We start from the raw sequence: 17,344 nt of genomic DNA, 5'->3' as shown, positions 1-17,344 counted from the left end.
TCTTTGTGTTCTATGGTTATGAGATGGAGGCATATAACCCGAGTTGTTTTTGCACCCTAAAACAAGACAAACAAAAGTTCTCCTAAATTTCTCTCCATATTCCTATCCAGAGCAAAATGTTTTGTGTTGTTCTTGAGATATGGCACTATTGTCTCTCTTTCTAGTTTACTGAACATATCACTCTAACTACTGTTTTTAAAGCAATGTAAAATCCAGGCTGGAATAATGACAATATTATGAAAAGAATAGTTGCTACTCACCATGTAAGGGAGATGCTGGGTTACGGACAGGTACAACAAAAAGACTGTGAAACAAAGCTTTCAGCCAAACAACCCTTCATCACATTGGGAAAACACACACACACACACAGACACACACACACACACACACACACACACACACACACACACACACACACACACACGCGCGCGCGAATTTGGTATCGCGCGCGCGCGCGCGCGCGTGTGTGTGTGTGTGCGTGTGTGTGTGCGTGTGTGTGCGTGTGTGTGTGCGTGTGTGTGTGTGTGTGTGTGTGTGTGTGTTTTTTTTTGCTTTTGTCTATTATGATGAAGGCCTGTTTGGCCGAAAGTTTTGTTTGACAGTATTTTTATTATCTGACAGTATCTTTATCTGTGACTTAGCAACTCCACTATATGGTGAGTAGCAACTATCCTTTTTATAATATTGTAGCTACTGGTTTTAGTTGTGAACATCCTCAAATAGATCAACTTTATTTGTTGCCATTAAATGTAACACGTTGTTCCCTGATTGGGCTTCCAAACTACCTGTTCCAGTTCGTTTTCTGGGAAAGTGTTTAACATTGTTTCTCAGGATGTCTTGTCATGTTCACTGCTTACAAAACTACAACTATCTCAATCAAATATTGGATTATTACAGTCTCCTCCATTCATAATACGAAGGGCATTCAATAAGTAATGCAACAGTTTTTTTTTTTCTGAAAGCAGATTGTTTTTATTCAGGATTCCAATACACCATATTATTCCCCACTCTTTTCGCTACAAAATCTATTTTTCAACATAATCTCTGTTCAGTGTGATAGACTTATATCACCGTACTGGGAAGTCGAATGCCTGCATGGTACTGCTCTACTTGTCACCATTGGGAGCCAACATATTGCTGCATCAATAACCTCATAATCATCCACATACATGGATGCAGTTCTGTGGAGATGGTCCTTTGTTGCTCTTCATAATCTTCTGTTAGGCAGTGAAGAACCCTATGGGCACACTCGTATGAGCGCACCAAATGATGGATGAGTGTGTCAACACTACCAACAACGATGTCACAGTGTGCAGTGAGGTGATTGATTGTGATCTGTTAATCACCTTGAATGAGAGTGGCCACTCACTCCAACATGCAGGGCCCCCTGTGGGTTCGGGGGTAAGAATAGGCCCACGGTATTCCTGCCTGTCATAAGAGGCGACTAAAAGGAGTCTCAAACGTTTTGGCCTTGTGAGATGGTCCCCTAACGGGTTTGACCTCCATCCTTCTAAATTTTCCGAAGAGCGAGCCGATTGGGGAAGGGCACCTTACAAGGAGCGATGTGTCCATCAAGCATTACCATCTCTAGCCAGGTTTGTCGTCATCGCTTAGTAGTCCCGCTCACCTACCATCTCTTGGGCGTGGATTTGTTCTTGGGTGCGGTTTCTTGCAGTCTGCTATGCTGTGCCGCTTTATGCGCCAATGACGATATTGGACTACATCACCTGAAATCCAGCACGGTAGCCAGTCCGTTGTGGTGGGGCCGCCATGTACCCTGTTGGTTGTAGCCCCCTGACTACACAGGGATCGCTCTGCTGATGCCAGCGCCGTTAACTCCCCACGTATGCCAAGGAGTAGATGCCTATCTCCTTGGGGCATTGGGACTCCCGGCAATGGCCATCCTGCCAGGTGGTCGTTGCTGAGGCTGGGTGGCGCCCGTGGGGAGGGCCCTTGGTCGGAGTAGGTGGCATCAGGGCGGATGACCCGCAATGAAGCGTGGTACATCATCTCTTGCTGGTGGCCAGCCGCCAGCAGTCTCTAAGCGTTCCAGGGCTCAATACAACGCAACTACATATGACCCCAAATCGTTCCCCTCCCTGGCTACACCATGGGAGGAACGAAAGACTAAGGATGCCAGCGAACCATACTCGCCCCGCTACCTGGTGTGTACGAGAGCTGATGGTGAATCCTTTACATCCATGAAGCCTCAGTTCTTCGTCGAGCACTTAGAGGACAAGTTCGGGGAGGTGGAGGGCTTGTCCAAAATGCGCTCGGGCTCGGTTTTGATCAAATCGGCGTCCTCCGCCCAGTCCCGCCGGTTACTCGATTGTAACAAGCTGGGGGATGTTCCGGTTACAATCACGCCCCATAAGAGTCTTAATATGGTCCAGGGCATAATATTCCATCGGGACCTTCTATTGCAGTCCGATGACGAGCTTCGCGCCAATTTAGAGCGGCGAGGTGTTCACTTCGTCCGGCGCGTACATCGTGGTCCAAGGGATAAGCAGGTTGCCACCGGTGCCTTCATCTTGGCCTTCGAGGGTGATACTTTACCTGAGAAGGTCAAGGTGATGGTCTATCGTTGTGACGTCAAGCCATATATCCCTCCCCCGATGCGGTGCTTTAAGTGCTGGAAGTTCGGGCATATGTCTTCCCGCTGTACTTCCGGCCTCACATGTCGAGATTGTGGACGCCCATCACATCCCGATACTCCATGTGCTCCGCCTCCCATCTGTGTAAACTGCGGAGAGCACCACTCACCTTGCTCGCCGGACTGCAGGATCTACCAGAAAGAGCGCAAAATCATGGAGTATAAGACCCTGGACCGCCTGACATACACTGAGGCCAGGCAGAAGTTCGAACGCCTCCATCCTGTTCAAATGCCTGCCTCTTACGCCGCGGCTACTACTGTTATGGCCCCATTAGCTCTCCCTCAGACTGCCACCTCTCAGAGCCGGAATGCTACACCTGCCCCCTTGATGGTGGGGGGCACTTCACTCCCTGCTGCTCCTGCACTACCTGCCTCAGGAGCAGCAACCCCCCAACCATCGGGGACATCAGTCCCCACTTCTAAGCAAGGGAAGCCTCAAACTTCCCCTGCTCGAATAGCACGGAAAGGGTCCCTTGGGTCCCTTCCTTCCCAGGTTTCCGCCTCTGGGAAGGGTGACGTCAGCCAATGGAAGAAAAGCAGACCAGCGGCTGATCGCAGGGCTTCCCGCTCCTCCTCCGTCCCGGAGACTGACTCGCTGGAGCCCTCCCAGCCAATGAAACCCAAGGACCAGAGAGACAAGACGAAGAAGAAGACCTCTAAGGCCAAGGACCACGCGGTGGCATCCACCCCACTGCTCCCTACAGGCTCTGCGTCCGGGGATAAGGTGGAGATCCGGGCGTCCGCTGAGGACCTGGATCTCGCCGGACCCTCAGACGCCATGGAAGCAGATTGTACTGGTCCTCCATCGGTGGCAGCAGGTGACCCAGTGGCGTGATCTGCCTCCTCGGCCCCTTCACGCCTTTTTCGGACATGGACAAAGCAATACTCCAGTGGAACTGCAGCGCTTTTTTCCACCACCTTGCTGAGCTTCGCCACCTCATCAGCAGTCACCCTTTCCTCTGCATTGCCCTACAGGAAACTTGGTTTCCGGCAATGCGGACCCCTGCCCTACGTGGGTATCGGGGTTATTACAAGAACCGGGCAGCTTATGAGAGGGTATCTGGTGGAGTCTGCGTCTACATCCTTAACTCTGTCTACAGCGAATGTGTACCTCTTCACACACCTTTAGAGGCTGTCGCTGTAAGGATGTGGACGCCTCAGCCTATTACTGTCTGCAGTTTGTATCTTCCGCCAGATGGTGATGTCTCGCGTCATGTGTTGGCTGCATTGATAGCACAACTGCCTCCTCCTTTTGTGTTACTGGGCGACTTTAACGCCCATAACCCCCTGTGGGGTAGCGCCGCGATTACTGGCCGGGGTAGAGATGTCGAGACTCTTCTCTCGCAGCTTGACCTCTGCCTCTTAAACACGGGAGAGCCGACACATTTCAGCGTCGTCCATGGCACATTTTCGGCCATCGACCTTTCTATCTGCAGCCCCGGACTTTCACCATCCATCCACTGGAGTGTCCATGACGACTTATGTGGTAGTGACCATTTCCCCATCTTTCTGTCACTACCACAGCGTCACTCTTCTGAACGCCCCTCCAGATGGGCTCTGAATAAGGCTGATTGGGGCTTGTTCTCCTCTCTCGCCACTATCGCACCTCCTTCCCCTGACACCATTGATGCGGTGGTTCAGTCGGTCACCACCGGCATCGTTTCTGCGGCGGCATCTGAGATTCCCTGTTCATCCGGGTCCCCTCGGAGGAGGACTGTGCCTTGGTGGGCGCCCGAGATCGCAGAGGCGATTAGAGATCGCCGGCGGGCTCTTCAACACCATAAGCGGCACCCGTCCTTGGAGAACCTCATCGTTTTTAAACAGCTCCGTGCCCGTGCCCGACGCCTTATTCGCCAACGGAAGCAGGAGTGCTGGGAACGGTATGTTTCCACCATTGGCGTCCGTACCTCTGCATCGCAGGTTTGGGCTAAGATTAGGTGACTCCATGGCTATCGGCCGCCTGTCTCTGTCCCTGGGCTTTCGCTGAATGGAGTGGTGTGTACTGACTCCGACACGATTGCGGACCGGTTAGCAGCGCATTTTGCTCAGTGTTCCGCATCTACGAATTACCCACTGGCCTTCCGCTCCCGGAAAGAGCGGTTGGAAAGTTGGAGGCTTTCCTTTCACACGCGCCACGCGGAGTCGTACAATGCTCCTTTCAGCGACTGGGAATTCCAGAGTGCCCTATCTGCTTGCCCTGATACGGCTCCTGGGCCAGACCGCATCCACAGCCAGATGCTGAAACACCTTTCTGTGAATTGCAAGCGACGCCTCCTAGATGTTTTCAACCGCATCTGGGTTGAGGGTGTGTTCCCGTCTCAATGGCGAGAAAGCATCGTCCTCCCCGTGTTGAAACCTGGCAAGAACCCGCTGGAGGTGGACAGCTACCCCCCCATAAGCCTCACCAACGTTCTTTGCAAGTTGCTAGAATGTATGGTGAGCCGGAGGTTGAGTTGGCTCCTCGAGTCTCGAGGCCTTCTGGCTCCGTCTCAGGGTGGGTTCCGCAAAGGCCGCTCTGCCGTCGATAATCTGGTCTCCCTAGAGTCTGCCGTCCGTACAGCCTTTGCACGCCGCCAACATCTGGTTGCCGTCTTCTTCGACATGCGGAAGGCGTACGATACGACTTGGCGATATCACATCCTGGCCACACTTCATGGGTGGGGTCTTAGGGGCCCGCTCCCGATTTTTATTCAGAATTTTCTGTCGTCTCGTTCCTTCCGCGTGCAAGTTGCTGCGTCCCATAGTTCCTCCCGGGTCCAGGAGAACGGGGTCCCACAGGGGTCTGTCCTCAGTGTCTCCCTGTTTTTAATTGCGATCAATGGGCTCGCTGAGGCGGTGGGATCGTCCGTCGCAGCTTCGTTGTATGCAGACGATTTCTGCCTCTACTACAGCTCCGCTGGCATTGCAGTTGCTGAGCGCCAGCTGCAGGGCGCTATCCGCAAGGCGCAGTCGTGGGCTGTAGCGCACGGCTTCCAGTTTTCGGCCGCTAAGACCTGCGTTGTGCATTTCTGCCGGCGTCGCACGGTTCACCCTGAGCCACGCCTTTACCTTGACGGTGAACCTCTTGCTGTGGTAGAGACGCATCGGTTCTTGGGACTGGTATTTGATGCCCGGTTGACTTGGCTGCCTCATATTAGGCAGCTTAAACAAACATGCTGGCGGCATTTAAACGCTCTCCGTTGCCTTAGCCACACCGGATGGGGTGCCGATCGGTCCACCCTTCTCCGGCTGTATCAAGCGCTGATCCAGTCCCGCCTTGATTATGGGTGTGTGGCTTATGGTTCGGCGTCGCCATCAGCGTTGCAATTGCTGGATCCCATCCATCACTGCGGGATCCGACTCGCCACAGGAGCATTTCGGACAAGCCCTGTTGACAGTTTACTTGTGGAGGCTGGTGTTCCTCCATTGCGGATCCGGCGCGACGGACTTCTGGCCGCTTATGCTGCCCACGTTTGTAGCTTGCCAGGGCATCCCAACTACCGTCTCCTGTTCCCGCACTCGATCGTCCATCTTCCAGACAGGCGGCCCCGGTCAGGGTGTACGATCGCGGTTCGCATCCGGGCTCTACTGTGTGGGATTGAGTTTTTTCCTCTCCCGCCTGTTTTCCGGGCCAATCTCCGTCTGCCCCCTTGGTGTGTGCGCCGACCATGCATTCGGCTGGATTTGGCACAGGGTCCGAAAGACTCGGTCCCTCCTCCAGCCCTCCGCCGCCGCTTTGTTGCTCTCCTTGCCGAGTTTCCCGGATCTGCCGTGACCTATACCGACGGTTCGATGGTCTCTGGTCGCACTGGTTACGCTCTTACTCTAGAGGATCATTGTGAGCAACGGTCGCTGGCACCCGGGAACAGTGTATACACTGCCGAGTTGGTTGCCATCTATCGCGCCCTAGAGTATATCCGCTCCCGCTCAGGTGAGTCCTTTGTCATCTGTAGTGACTCCCTGAGTGGTTTACGAGCTCTTGACCAGTGCTTTCCTCGTTCCCGTCTGGTGATGGCCATCCACGAGTCGCTCCATGCTCTTGCCCGTTGCGGCCGCTCCGTGGTCTTTGTTTGGACCCCAGGTCATGTCGGCATCCCGGGCAATGAGCGGGTTGACACGCTGGCTAAACAGGCAGTGAGTTCACCGGCTCTGGAACTCGGCCTTATGGAGTGTGATCTCCTGTCGCTTTTGCGCCAGAAAGTGCTTGGTGCCTGGGGTGACGAGTGGCGCACCCTGCCCACGCCCAACAAACTTCGGGCGGTGAAGGAGACGACCCGTGTGTGGCGCTCCTCCATGCGGGCCTCTCGGAAGGACTCTGTCGTCCTCTGCCGGCTGCGCGTTGGCCACACGTGGCTGACGCACGGCCATTTGTTGCGCCGGGAGGACCCACCGCTATGTCGCTGCGGGGCAGCTCTGACGGTGGTCCACATTTTGGTGGACTGCCCGCTTTTAACAGGACTCAGGCAGACGTTTGCGCTGCCTGATACTCTCCCTGCCCTTTTATGTGATGACGATGCTATGGCGGACCTCGTGTTGAGTTTTATTCGGGCAGGGGGTTTTTATCGTATGATTTGAGTGTTTGTCCTTTTATTTCCTGTATTGACTTGGGCCTTTGGCCTGTGGTTTTAAACTGTGGGTTTTAATGTCATTTGGTGGTTGGCTTTTCCTTATTTTCATGGTCGGCCAACCACCTTCACACTCTGTGCGATTTTAGTTCCGTTTGTCTGGTCTTTGTCTGCCTTTCTTGTATTGTGTCGTCCCTTCTCTCAGTTCTCCGTTTTTAATGACTGACAGTTTTTATTTCGTGTGATTTTATCGTGGAACAAGGGACCGATGACCTTAGCAGTCTGGTCCCTTCAATCCCACACCCAACCAACCAATCCAACATGCAGGAGTCACAGCTGTTCATGCCTGGCTGGCACACGGCAGATCGGACTGGTTTGTACAACCTTGTTATGATGATGACGGGTGCCTTTCCCAATGACTCATTATGCTTTTGCTCATTGCCAGGCCCCATAGACATTCTGTAAGCCTCTACAAATATCTGAAATGCTGTGATTTTCTGCTAGAAGAAACTCAATGACAGCTCTCTGCTTGGAACACACCTCCTTTACGGGCACCATTTTGAAGACTATGTATAGTACCACCAATCAGAACTTTATGATACTATAGGGACTGAAATGGGAATATTCTATGTTGTCTCAGAAAAAATTCCTTATTTTTTTCAACTGAAATTGACCAAAAAAGAAGTCACATTACTTATTGAATGCTTGTCACATTATTGGGAAACATACATACTAGCAAGTTTAACTTTCCTCTTAGGTTTTTGGCTACTTTTGGCATGAGTCTGTTGGTTAGTAAAAAATCAAATTATGTGTTTATGCCCACCCTTCACTCTGAGACTTACCAAAAAAAATCTCACATGTGGCTTCTCTCCCTATTTAGTGGATCTGAGTTTCTTGTCCACTGTTCATTACTCCACCTCCATTTGATATTAGCCTATCTATGTAATACACACTTATATTCATCACAAAAATCTCATTGAAATTGTTTCTGGTATTTAACCAAATTTCTGTATGTACTATTATGTGACCTCCATTGTGTTTTAGGAGTGCTTCAAACTCTGGCACTTTGTTGTGAGTTCTTTGGCTGCATATCACTAGCATTTTATTAGTCTCATCTGTGAGGGTGTCAGTTTGTAACTTAAATTAATACTTTGAGGTCTCTTAAGCTATCAGACCCTTGTATACACTCCACACCAGGTCAACTACCTGAGTACTAGTTCCTAAGGCATGTTTTGAATATTGTTACAGATGATTAATACTTTCTATTTGTTTATATATTTCACAGCTCTTGAGATGAATGCTCCCATAAGAATCATCTATGTCCCATCACATCTTTTCCACATGCTGTTTGAGCTCTTCAAGAATTCAATGAGAGCAATCATGGAATTCCATGGAAACAGTGAAAACTATCCACCCATAGAGGTGAACATTGTGCTTGGGAGAGAAGATGTGTGTGTGAAGGTAATATATTCATCGTTATGTAAAAGGAAATATGCATTTTGAACTAAAAGTGTTGGAAATGAATTTTCTTTAAATTTCTTTTAGTTGATTTTAATGTTTCATTTTTCATAGACTATGGCATTCATTTTACTGCTACAATGTAGGTTACTATTCATCATCAGTTCTTTTTTTATTGCTTTCATCAATGTACATAGAGATACATAATTATGTAGATAGACACAGACAGACAATAGTTTTTGATCCGGATATGAAATAAGTAACTTCTGTGAAATGTTGATGTGAACCTGTGCTTTTATGGACAAGGTGACAGATATAAATGACTGAAGAGATGAGTGTTTTGGTTATTTAGAATAGTGTATTTTCTGACATAAATTCTTTTTCAAAAATTAGAAATACTGTAACTCCAGATAGGACGATGGAAAAATTCCACAGGACATAATCCGATATATTTACTCTGTCTCTTACCATTTATCTCCTGTTTTTGCTCTGCTGAATGTAGAGACTGAACTGTGTATAAGTGTGTCAGATGTAACTGAGAAACTGGAACATAATTAAGCAATTAGGGTGAAGCTACAATTTTGTAAATGCATACATACCAAGTAACAGTATTGTGTATAACAGTTTTATACTGTTCTGTTTTGGAAGCAAAGTTAAAGATGTGTAGGTACACTGTGTATTTTAGAATGGTGCTAAAACTGTTATTAAATCTGATAACAAGATTTAAAAATGAAAATAACGTTCTCGTGAAGTTCACTTGCTTAGATATTAATGGTATTTTATAGTGTAGTTAATGGCTTGTACTCAGTTGTCATTGATAGGGGGTGGCACATCCTAAGTGTCACAAAAGTGACTAAGAATTTACAATTATTTGTAGGTCTCACATTGGTGGTGTTCTTGTGGATCAGCCAATATGTGGAACTGCAGTATGTAACCCTCACTTGAGCTATCCATAGAGAAAAAACTTTAAAGGTGAGGGAGCAGAGACAAACATGATTTATTTGTTAGGATCAGCAGTGCTATAAGGTGGTTTGCTGATGAGTCTGTCGTCTACAGGAAAATGTTGTTGTTGTTGTTGTTGTTGTTGTTGTTGTTGTTGTTGTTGTTGTGGTCTTCAGTCTTGACACTGTTTTGATGCAGCTCTCCATGCTACTCTATCCTGTGCAAGCCTCTTCATCTCCCAGTACTTACTGCAACCTACCTCCTTCTGATTCTGCTTAATGTATTCATCTCTTGGTCTCCCTATATGATTTTTACCCTCCACACTGCCCTCCAATGCTAAATTTGTGATCCCTTGATGCCTCAGAACATGCCCTACCAATCGGTCCCTTCATCTTGTCAAGTTGTGCCACAAACTCCTCTTCTCCCCTATTCTATTCAATACCTCCTCATTAGTTATGTGACCTACCCATCTAATCTTCAGCATTCTTCTGTAGCACCACATTTCGAAAGCTTCTATTCTCTTCCTGTCCAAACTATTTATCGTCCATGTTTCACTTCCATACATGGCTACACTCCATACAAATACTTTCAGAAACGACTTCCTGACACTTAAATCTATACTCGATGTTAACAAATTCCTCTTCTTCAGAAATGCTTTCCTTGCCATTGCCAGTCTGCATTTTATATCTTCTCTACTTCAACCATCATCAGTTATTTTGCTCCCCAAATAGCAAAACTCCTTTACTACTTTAAGTGTCTCATTTCCTAATCTAATTACCTCAGCGTCACTCAGCTTAATTTGACTACATTCCATGATCCTTGTTTTGCTTTTGTTGATGTTCATCTTACATCCTCCTTTAAAGACACTGTCCAATTTTCTTTAACTGCTCTTCCAAGTCCTTTGCTGTCTCTTACAGAATTACAATGTCGTCAGTGAACCTCAAAGTTTTTACTTCTTCTCCATGGATTTTAATATCTACTCCGAATTTTTCTTTTGTTTCCTTTACTGATTGTACAATATACAGATTGAATAACATCGGGGAGAGGCTACAACCCTGTCTCACTCCTTTCCCAACCACTACTACCCTTTCATGCCTCTCGACTCTTATAACTGCCATCTGGTTTCTGTACAAATTGTAAATAGCTTTTCCCTCCCTGTATTTTACCCCTGCCACCTTTAGAATTTGAAAGAGAGTATTCCAGTCAACATTGTCAAAAGCTTTCTCTAAGTCTACAAATGCTAGAAACGTAGGTTTGCCTTTCCTTAATCTTTTTTTTAAGATAAGTATTTCCTCACGTGTTCCAATATTTCTACGGATTCCAAACTGATCTTCCCCAAGGTCAGCTTCTACGAGTTTTTCCATTCGTCCATAAAGAATTCGCGTTAGTATTTTGCAGCTGTGACTTATTAAACTGATAGTTTGGTAATTTTCATATCTGTCAACACCAGCTTTCTTTGGGATTGGAATTATTATATTCCTCTTGAAGTCTGAGGGTATTTTGCCTGTCTCATATATCTTGCTCATCAGATGGTAGAGTTTTGTCAGGACTGGCTCTCCCAAGGTCGTCAGTAGTTCTAATGGAATGTTGTCTACTCCCGGGGCTTTGTTTCGACTTAGGTCTTTCAGTGCTCTGTCAAACTCTTCGCACAGTATCGTATCTCCCATTTTATCTTCATCTACATCATCTTCCATTTCCATAATATTGTCCTCAAGTACATCGCCCTTGTATAGACCCTCTATATACTCCTTCCACCTTTCTGCTTTCCCTTCTTTGCTTAGAACTGGGTTTCCATCTGAGCTCTTGATATTCATACAAGTGGTTCTCTTTTCTCCAAAGGTCTCTTTAATTTTCCTGTAGGCAGTATCTGTCTTACCCCTAGTGAGATAAGCCTCTACATCCTTACATTTGTCCTCTAGCCATCCCTGCTTAGCCATTTTGCACTTCCTGTCGATATCATTTTTGAGACGTTTGTATTCCTTTTTGCCTGCTTCATTTACTGCATTTTTATATTTTCTCCTTTCATCAATTAAATTCAATATTTCTTCTGTTACCCAAGGATTTCTAATAGCCCTCGTCTTTTTACCTACTTGATCCTCTGCTGCCTTCACTATTTCATCCCTCAAAGCTACCCTTTCTTCTTCTACTGTATTTCTTTCCCCCATTCCTGTCAATTGTTCCCTTATGCTCTCCCTGAAACACTCTAAAACCTCTGGTTTAGTCAGTTTATCAAGGTCCCATCTCCTTAAATTCCCACCTTTTTGCAGTTTCTTCAGTTTTAATCTACAGTTCATAACCAATAGATTGTGGTCAGAGTTGACATCTGCCCCCTGGAAATGTCTTACAATTTAAAACGTGGTTCCTAAGTCTCTGTCTTACCATTCTATAATCCACAGGAAAATATAGTCACTAAATAATCATAAGGAAATGCAGGAAAATTTTGACAACATTTTGGTAGGTGTGATGAATAGCAGTGTGGATAGATGCAAATCAATGTATATAACATAACAAAAGAGCCTGATAGTATCAAATTGCAAGATTAATTGTGAAAATCTTGAGCCTGCCACATTGTGTAATACTGGAAAAGATATGGAAGGGAATGAACATGTAAAATTAGTATTGGGGAAAGTGAATGGGAGATCTGGATTTATTGGAAAGATTCAGGACAGTGCAGTGCATCTGTATAGAAAGTAGCATTTGCAACCAAATCTACAACACTGTTCCATCATTTGGCATCCACATGACAATAGATGAAAGATTATAAGGGCATGGTATAGCTCATATAAAAGTTAAGATAAATGCTTGAGGAATTAAATGGGAATCCTTGAATGAAAGATGGTGTAATTCTTGTGAAACTCTATTGCGAAAATTTTGAGAGCTGGTGGCTGATCTCACATTCCTTGGCAATATGTTTTGTGCAACTATTCACAGAATGAAAGTAACATGTCTAATTTCTCCCCATTGGATTACATGTCTGCATGCAAGGGATGTTTAAGCAGAAATGACCTGCCGATAGTGGATACTGTTCCTATTATTTCTGCTGTACAGTTAAGACTTGATACAATGACATAGCCTGGCACTAGCATGTTTACAATGCAATAGCCAATTCCAGCTGACTTGTCTTTCTATTTTACAATATTTCTGAGAGTCTCTTGCAATGAACTACAGTCTCAATATTAACAAGCATTATATCACTGTACTTAACTTTTCAAGCACTTTTGGAAGCTGTTAAAAAAAATGTATCATTCTATTTAAGAAATCAAACTCGGTTCAATATCTCAATACAACAATTAAGGCTCTTTGGTATGTAACAAAGTACATGCCCCTTAATGTATTATCATTTATACTGAAAATCTTGTTTTGATATCTGAAACCCTTCACGAAATAAAAGGGGTGATATGTCTTACATGACTCACCCTGTATATGCAAATTTTTGACAAAGTAATTTAACTGGATAGGTAAAAAATCCACTCACAATGTGGTGGCAGAACACATAAACAAAAGATGGTTGTAATTAGGCAAGCTTTTAGAGACAGTAGCTCCTTCTTCAGGCAGAGGAATTCAAGGAGAAGGAAGAGGGGTGAAGGAAAAGAACTGGATAGGTAAAAAATCCACTCACAATGTGGTGGCAGAACACATAAACAAAAGATGGTTGTAATTAGGCAAGCTTTTAGAGACAGTAGCTCCTTCTTCAGGCAGAGGAATTCAAGGAGAAGGAAGAGGGGTGAAGGAAAAGAACTGGAGTGGTCTAGGAAAATGGGTAGACTGTGGGTCAGGGAGACTTACCGCACAGGATGAGGAGGAAAGACTGATTGTTGGGGAGTGCATTGGATGAGATTTTAAAATGTGAGAGCTTAAAGGTGGAAGATAGGGTAATATGCAAGACAGAGATTACTGCTTAAACATCATTCATGAGTTAATAAGAGTGAAAAGCTAAGTGCATTGTTCATAACAGAGGTGGGAGGGGGTGGCAAAAAATACATGGGTGAGACAATGAAAGATGTAGAAAACAAAATTGGAGTGAAGAAAAGAGTAGTTACTGTGAAGATATGCTGAGACAGAAGAAATTAATGTAAATTAAAGCCAGGTGGGTGGCGAGAACCAAGGACATGTTGTAGCACTAGTTCCTACCTGTGGAGTTTTGAAAAACTGATGTCTGGTGGAAGAATCCAGATGGCACGTGTGGTGAAACAAGTGCCAAGGTCACGATTGTCATGTTGTAGCGCATTCTCTGCAACAGGATATTGTGTGTTGCTAGTGTATACCCTCTACCTATGCCCATTCATCCTAATTGATAATTTCGTGGTAGTCATGCTGATGTAAAAGGCTGAACAGTGTTTATATAACAGCTGGTGTATGACGCGTGTTGTTTCATATGTGACTCCCCCTTTGATACTATGTTTGGCCAGTCACAGGGGCATGTATGAAATGATGTGTAGCTCTAGCAGAGTGTATATAAGCAAAATGGAAAGGATTTTTAAAGAATGTATTAAGGAACACTAATGCCACATGTGGCTGAAACAAAGTATGAAATTTGCAGTAGTGGACATTGATTTCAATAAGGTACATGTACTGGCTCAGGAAACCAACATTTATAGAAGAAAAGTCCAAGAAGTGATTGAAATGTCTAAGAACGCATGTAACTTCAATAGACAGGGTGCCTATAGGCTTCTGGTATCATGGCTCCCTGCCATAAAGGAAGTGAATGTACAGCCCCATCGTCCGAGCAGTACAAACAGCACCCTGGAAGCCACCTCTAAAGGCAATAATATTTTGGATAGACATTCCTCCTCTCCTGCTCTGCCTGTTGCACTTCTAGCCAATGATGTGGGCCTAACAATTGCAGCAGGAGGAATTTTGGCCAATAAATATTCTCCAGCATAAGTACAGGAAAAATCCATTACTAATCATTGACTTTGGCCCACCAATGGTAGCCACAGGGAGTTTAGCCAATAGCCCCCTTCTGATATTCACACAGAAAAAATTATCTTACTATCCAGTGACAATGACCCACCGATCGTAGACCAAGATTTTTACCCAGTAATACCACTCCTCCAGAACAAATACAGGAAAACTCCCCTTTATAAGAGAAACAACACTGGTCTCTGATAGTGTTCAGTCTACATTGGACACCACAAAATCCAGAAGAAGATGCCAGCAGAGAGGTTGAAAGATCAGTTCTTTGAAGAAATATGATGCAGCCTAACATATATGTTATTTTGATTTCATTTTCTTATTTATTACTTAATATGTGGTAGTTGTAAGTATTTGTTATGTGCATTCTGCAACCATCAAAAATTATTACAGGAAACATAAAACTATCTGTATTGTAAAGTATGAATAGAAAAGCAACTGGAATCACTCAACAGAGTCAAGTCCACTGGACTTGACGGGATACCAATTCGATTCTGCACAGAGTACACGAAAGAACTTGCCCCCCTTTTAAAAAGCGTGTACCGCAAGTCTCTAGTGGAACGGAAGGTTCCAAATGATTGGAAAGAGCACAGGTAGTCCCAGTCTTCAAGAAGGGACGTCGAGCAGATGCGCAAAACTATAGACCTATATCTCCTACGGAATATCAGACCAGCTGTGTGGCTGGATTGAAGAGTTTTTAGCAAACATAGCACAGTATGTTGTTCTCAATGGAGAGACGTCTACAGGCGTTAAAGTAATCTCTGGCGTGCCACAGGGGAGTGTTATGGGACCATTGCTCTTCACAATATATATAAATGATCAAGTAGATAGTGTCGGAAGTTCCATGCGGCTTTTCGCGGATGATGCTGTACTATACAGAGAAGTTGCAGCATTAGAAAATTGTAGCGAAATGCAGGAAGATCTGCAGCGGATAGGCACTTGGTGCAGGGAGTGGCAACTAACCCTTAACATAGACAAATGTAATGTATTGCGAATACATAGAAAGAAGGATCCTTTATTGTATGATTATATGATAGCGGAACAAACACTGGTAGCACTTACTTCTGTAAAATATCTGGGAGTATGCGTACAGAACAATTTGAAGAGGAATGATCATATAAAATTAACTGTTGGTGAGGCATGTGCAAGGTTGAGATTCATTGGGAGAGTCCTTAGAAAATGTAGTTCATCAACAAAGGAGGTGACTTACAAAACACTCGTTCGACCTGTACTTGAGTATTTCTCATCAGTGTCGGATCCATATCAGATTGGGTTGATGGAGGAGATAGAGAAGATCCAAAGAAGAGCGGTGCGTTTCATCACAGGGTTATTTGGTAAGCGTGATAGCGTTACGGAGATGTTTAGCAAACTCAAGTGGCAGACTCTGCAAGAGAGGTGCTATGCATCGCGGTGTAGCTTGCTCGCCAGGTTTCGAGAGGGTGCGATTCTGGAAATATACTGCTTCTTCCTACTTATACCTCCCGAGGAGATCACGAATGTAAAATTAGAGAGATTAGAGCGTGCACGGTGGCTTTCAGACAGTCGTTCTTCCCGCGAACCATACGCGACTGGAACAGGAAAGGGAGGTAATGACAGTGCCACGCAAAGTGTCCTCCGCCACACACCATTGGGTGGCTTGCGGAGTATAAATGTAGATGCAGGTGTAGAGTGTATGATTATGCACATGTGAACAGCCAGGCCCAAGAAAAAAATTGAAACATATATGTTTGAGGTTTTAAAAAAGTCTTTGAGTAGATGATGATTTCCATCATTTTACCCTCTTCCATACTGCAAAATTCCTCCACTTACACAAGCAGATTATGTCAGCTGATGTTGCTTCCTCCTTCTCACTAATGTACTGCAACACTGTCTCAGTCATGTTGAACCCTTCTGGACATGGGATGAGATTTCTCCTCCCCTTTGGTTGCTCCCCCCCCCCCCCCCCCCCCTGCATCACCATTTCCACAATGTCATTGCCAGTTATTTCATAATCTTCATCATTTATAACCCATTCTCTAACATCCTCAGCTTTGATGTCCTCACAGCCCAATAAATTTCTGAGCAACAAAACAGCATCATTGTTTCCATATTTTACTTCTGAGTCACACATGCATTTGAAGTTAAAATCTCCACATTCATGGCCTAAAAGAATTTTCCTAGACCTTACAAGTGATATCTTCAGAATCTCTTCCCATGATGTGGCCAGCCACCTTATGACATCTAGCAAGTAAGTCCTCTTCAGAATAGTTCTACGGCCTTCATGTATTCAGCCATATATATTGCTAATATCAATGAACTGAGGAGATGGTGGTGATACATCTTCTTTAGCATTTAAAGGATCCCCTTCTCCATCAGCTGACAAAGAGCAGCTACATTTAGTAGTAAAAGTAAAGCTTTGATAATTCCACCTGTGGTTACATCACCGGCAGGATGCAAAGGTGCATTACGAAGAAGCAGCAGAGCTTTACTCAGTGAACTGTTGTCTTTCAGATGTTTCTCTACAGCTGGTGGAAACTAGTTTTGGCACCAGGTTTTAAAGGTTTTTTGAATTCACCCATGCTTTCTTTTGATGAGCTGATATTTCAGACTTTTAAAAGCTCTAGTTTTCTGTGATTTCCCTTTTAATGGAAGGCTAAGCATGTGGTTGCCAGTTGTTTTACTGCAAGCCAGTATAATAATTCATTCCTTACTTTTCTTTTATCTGGGTGCCGCAGCTTCCTTTTTTGAAGAAAATATTTTTGTACACATCATCTTGTAATTTAAACCACTCTCATTCCAATTGCACATCTATTCACCAGAAATTCCCTCCTTGTCAATTTAATGTGAAGGAGTG

At 45.1% G+C, this 17,344-nt stretch overlaps 1 protein-coding gene across 1 annotated transcript in view; it reads left to right on the top strand.

Annotated features, from left to right (window-relative positions):
* The window catches only part of LOC126297488 (pyruvate dehydrogenase (acetyl-transferring) kinase, mitochondrial), a 360,831-nt gene that overhangs the window by 327,864 nt on the left and 15,623 nt on the right, over positions 1-17,344 (top strand). Inside the window, exon 5 of the mRNA XM_049988367.1 lies at positions 8,483-8,658. Coding sequence (XP_049844324.1) covers positions 8,483-8,658 — 176 coding nt within the window. The remainder of the gene's footprint in view (positions 1-8,482; positions 8,659-17,344) is intronic.

This window comes from Schistocerca gregaria, chromosome X (assembly GCF_023897955.1).
Source record: "Schistocerca gregaria isolate iqSchGreg1 chromosome X, iqSchGreg1.2, whole genome shotgun sequence".
NCBI classification, from domain to species: domain Eukaryota; kingdom Metazoa; phylum Arthropoda; class Insecta; order Orthoptera; family Acrididae; genus Schistocerca; species Schistocerca gregaria.
The sequence above is the reverse complement of the archived record's forward strand: the minus strand, read 5'-3'. Positions and strand labels throughout refer to the sequence as shown.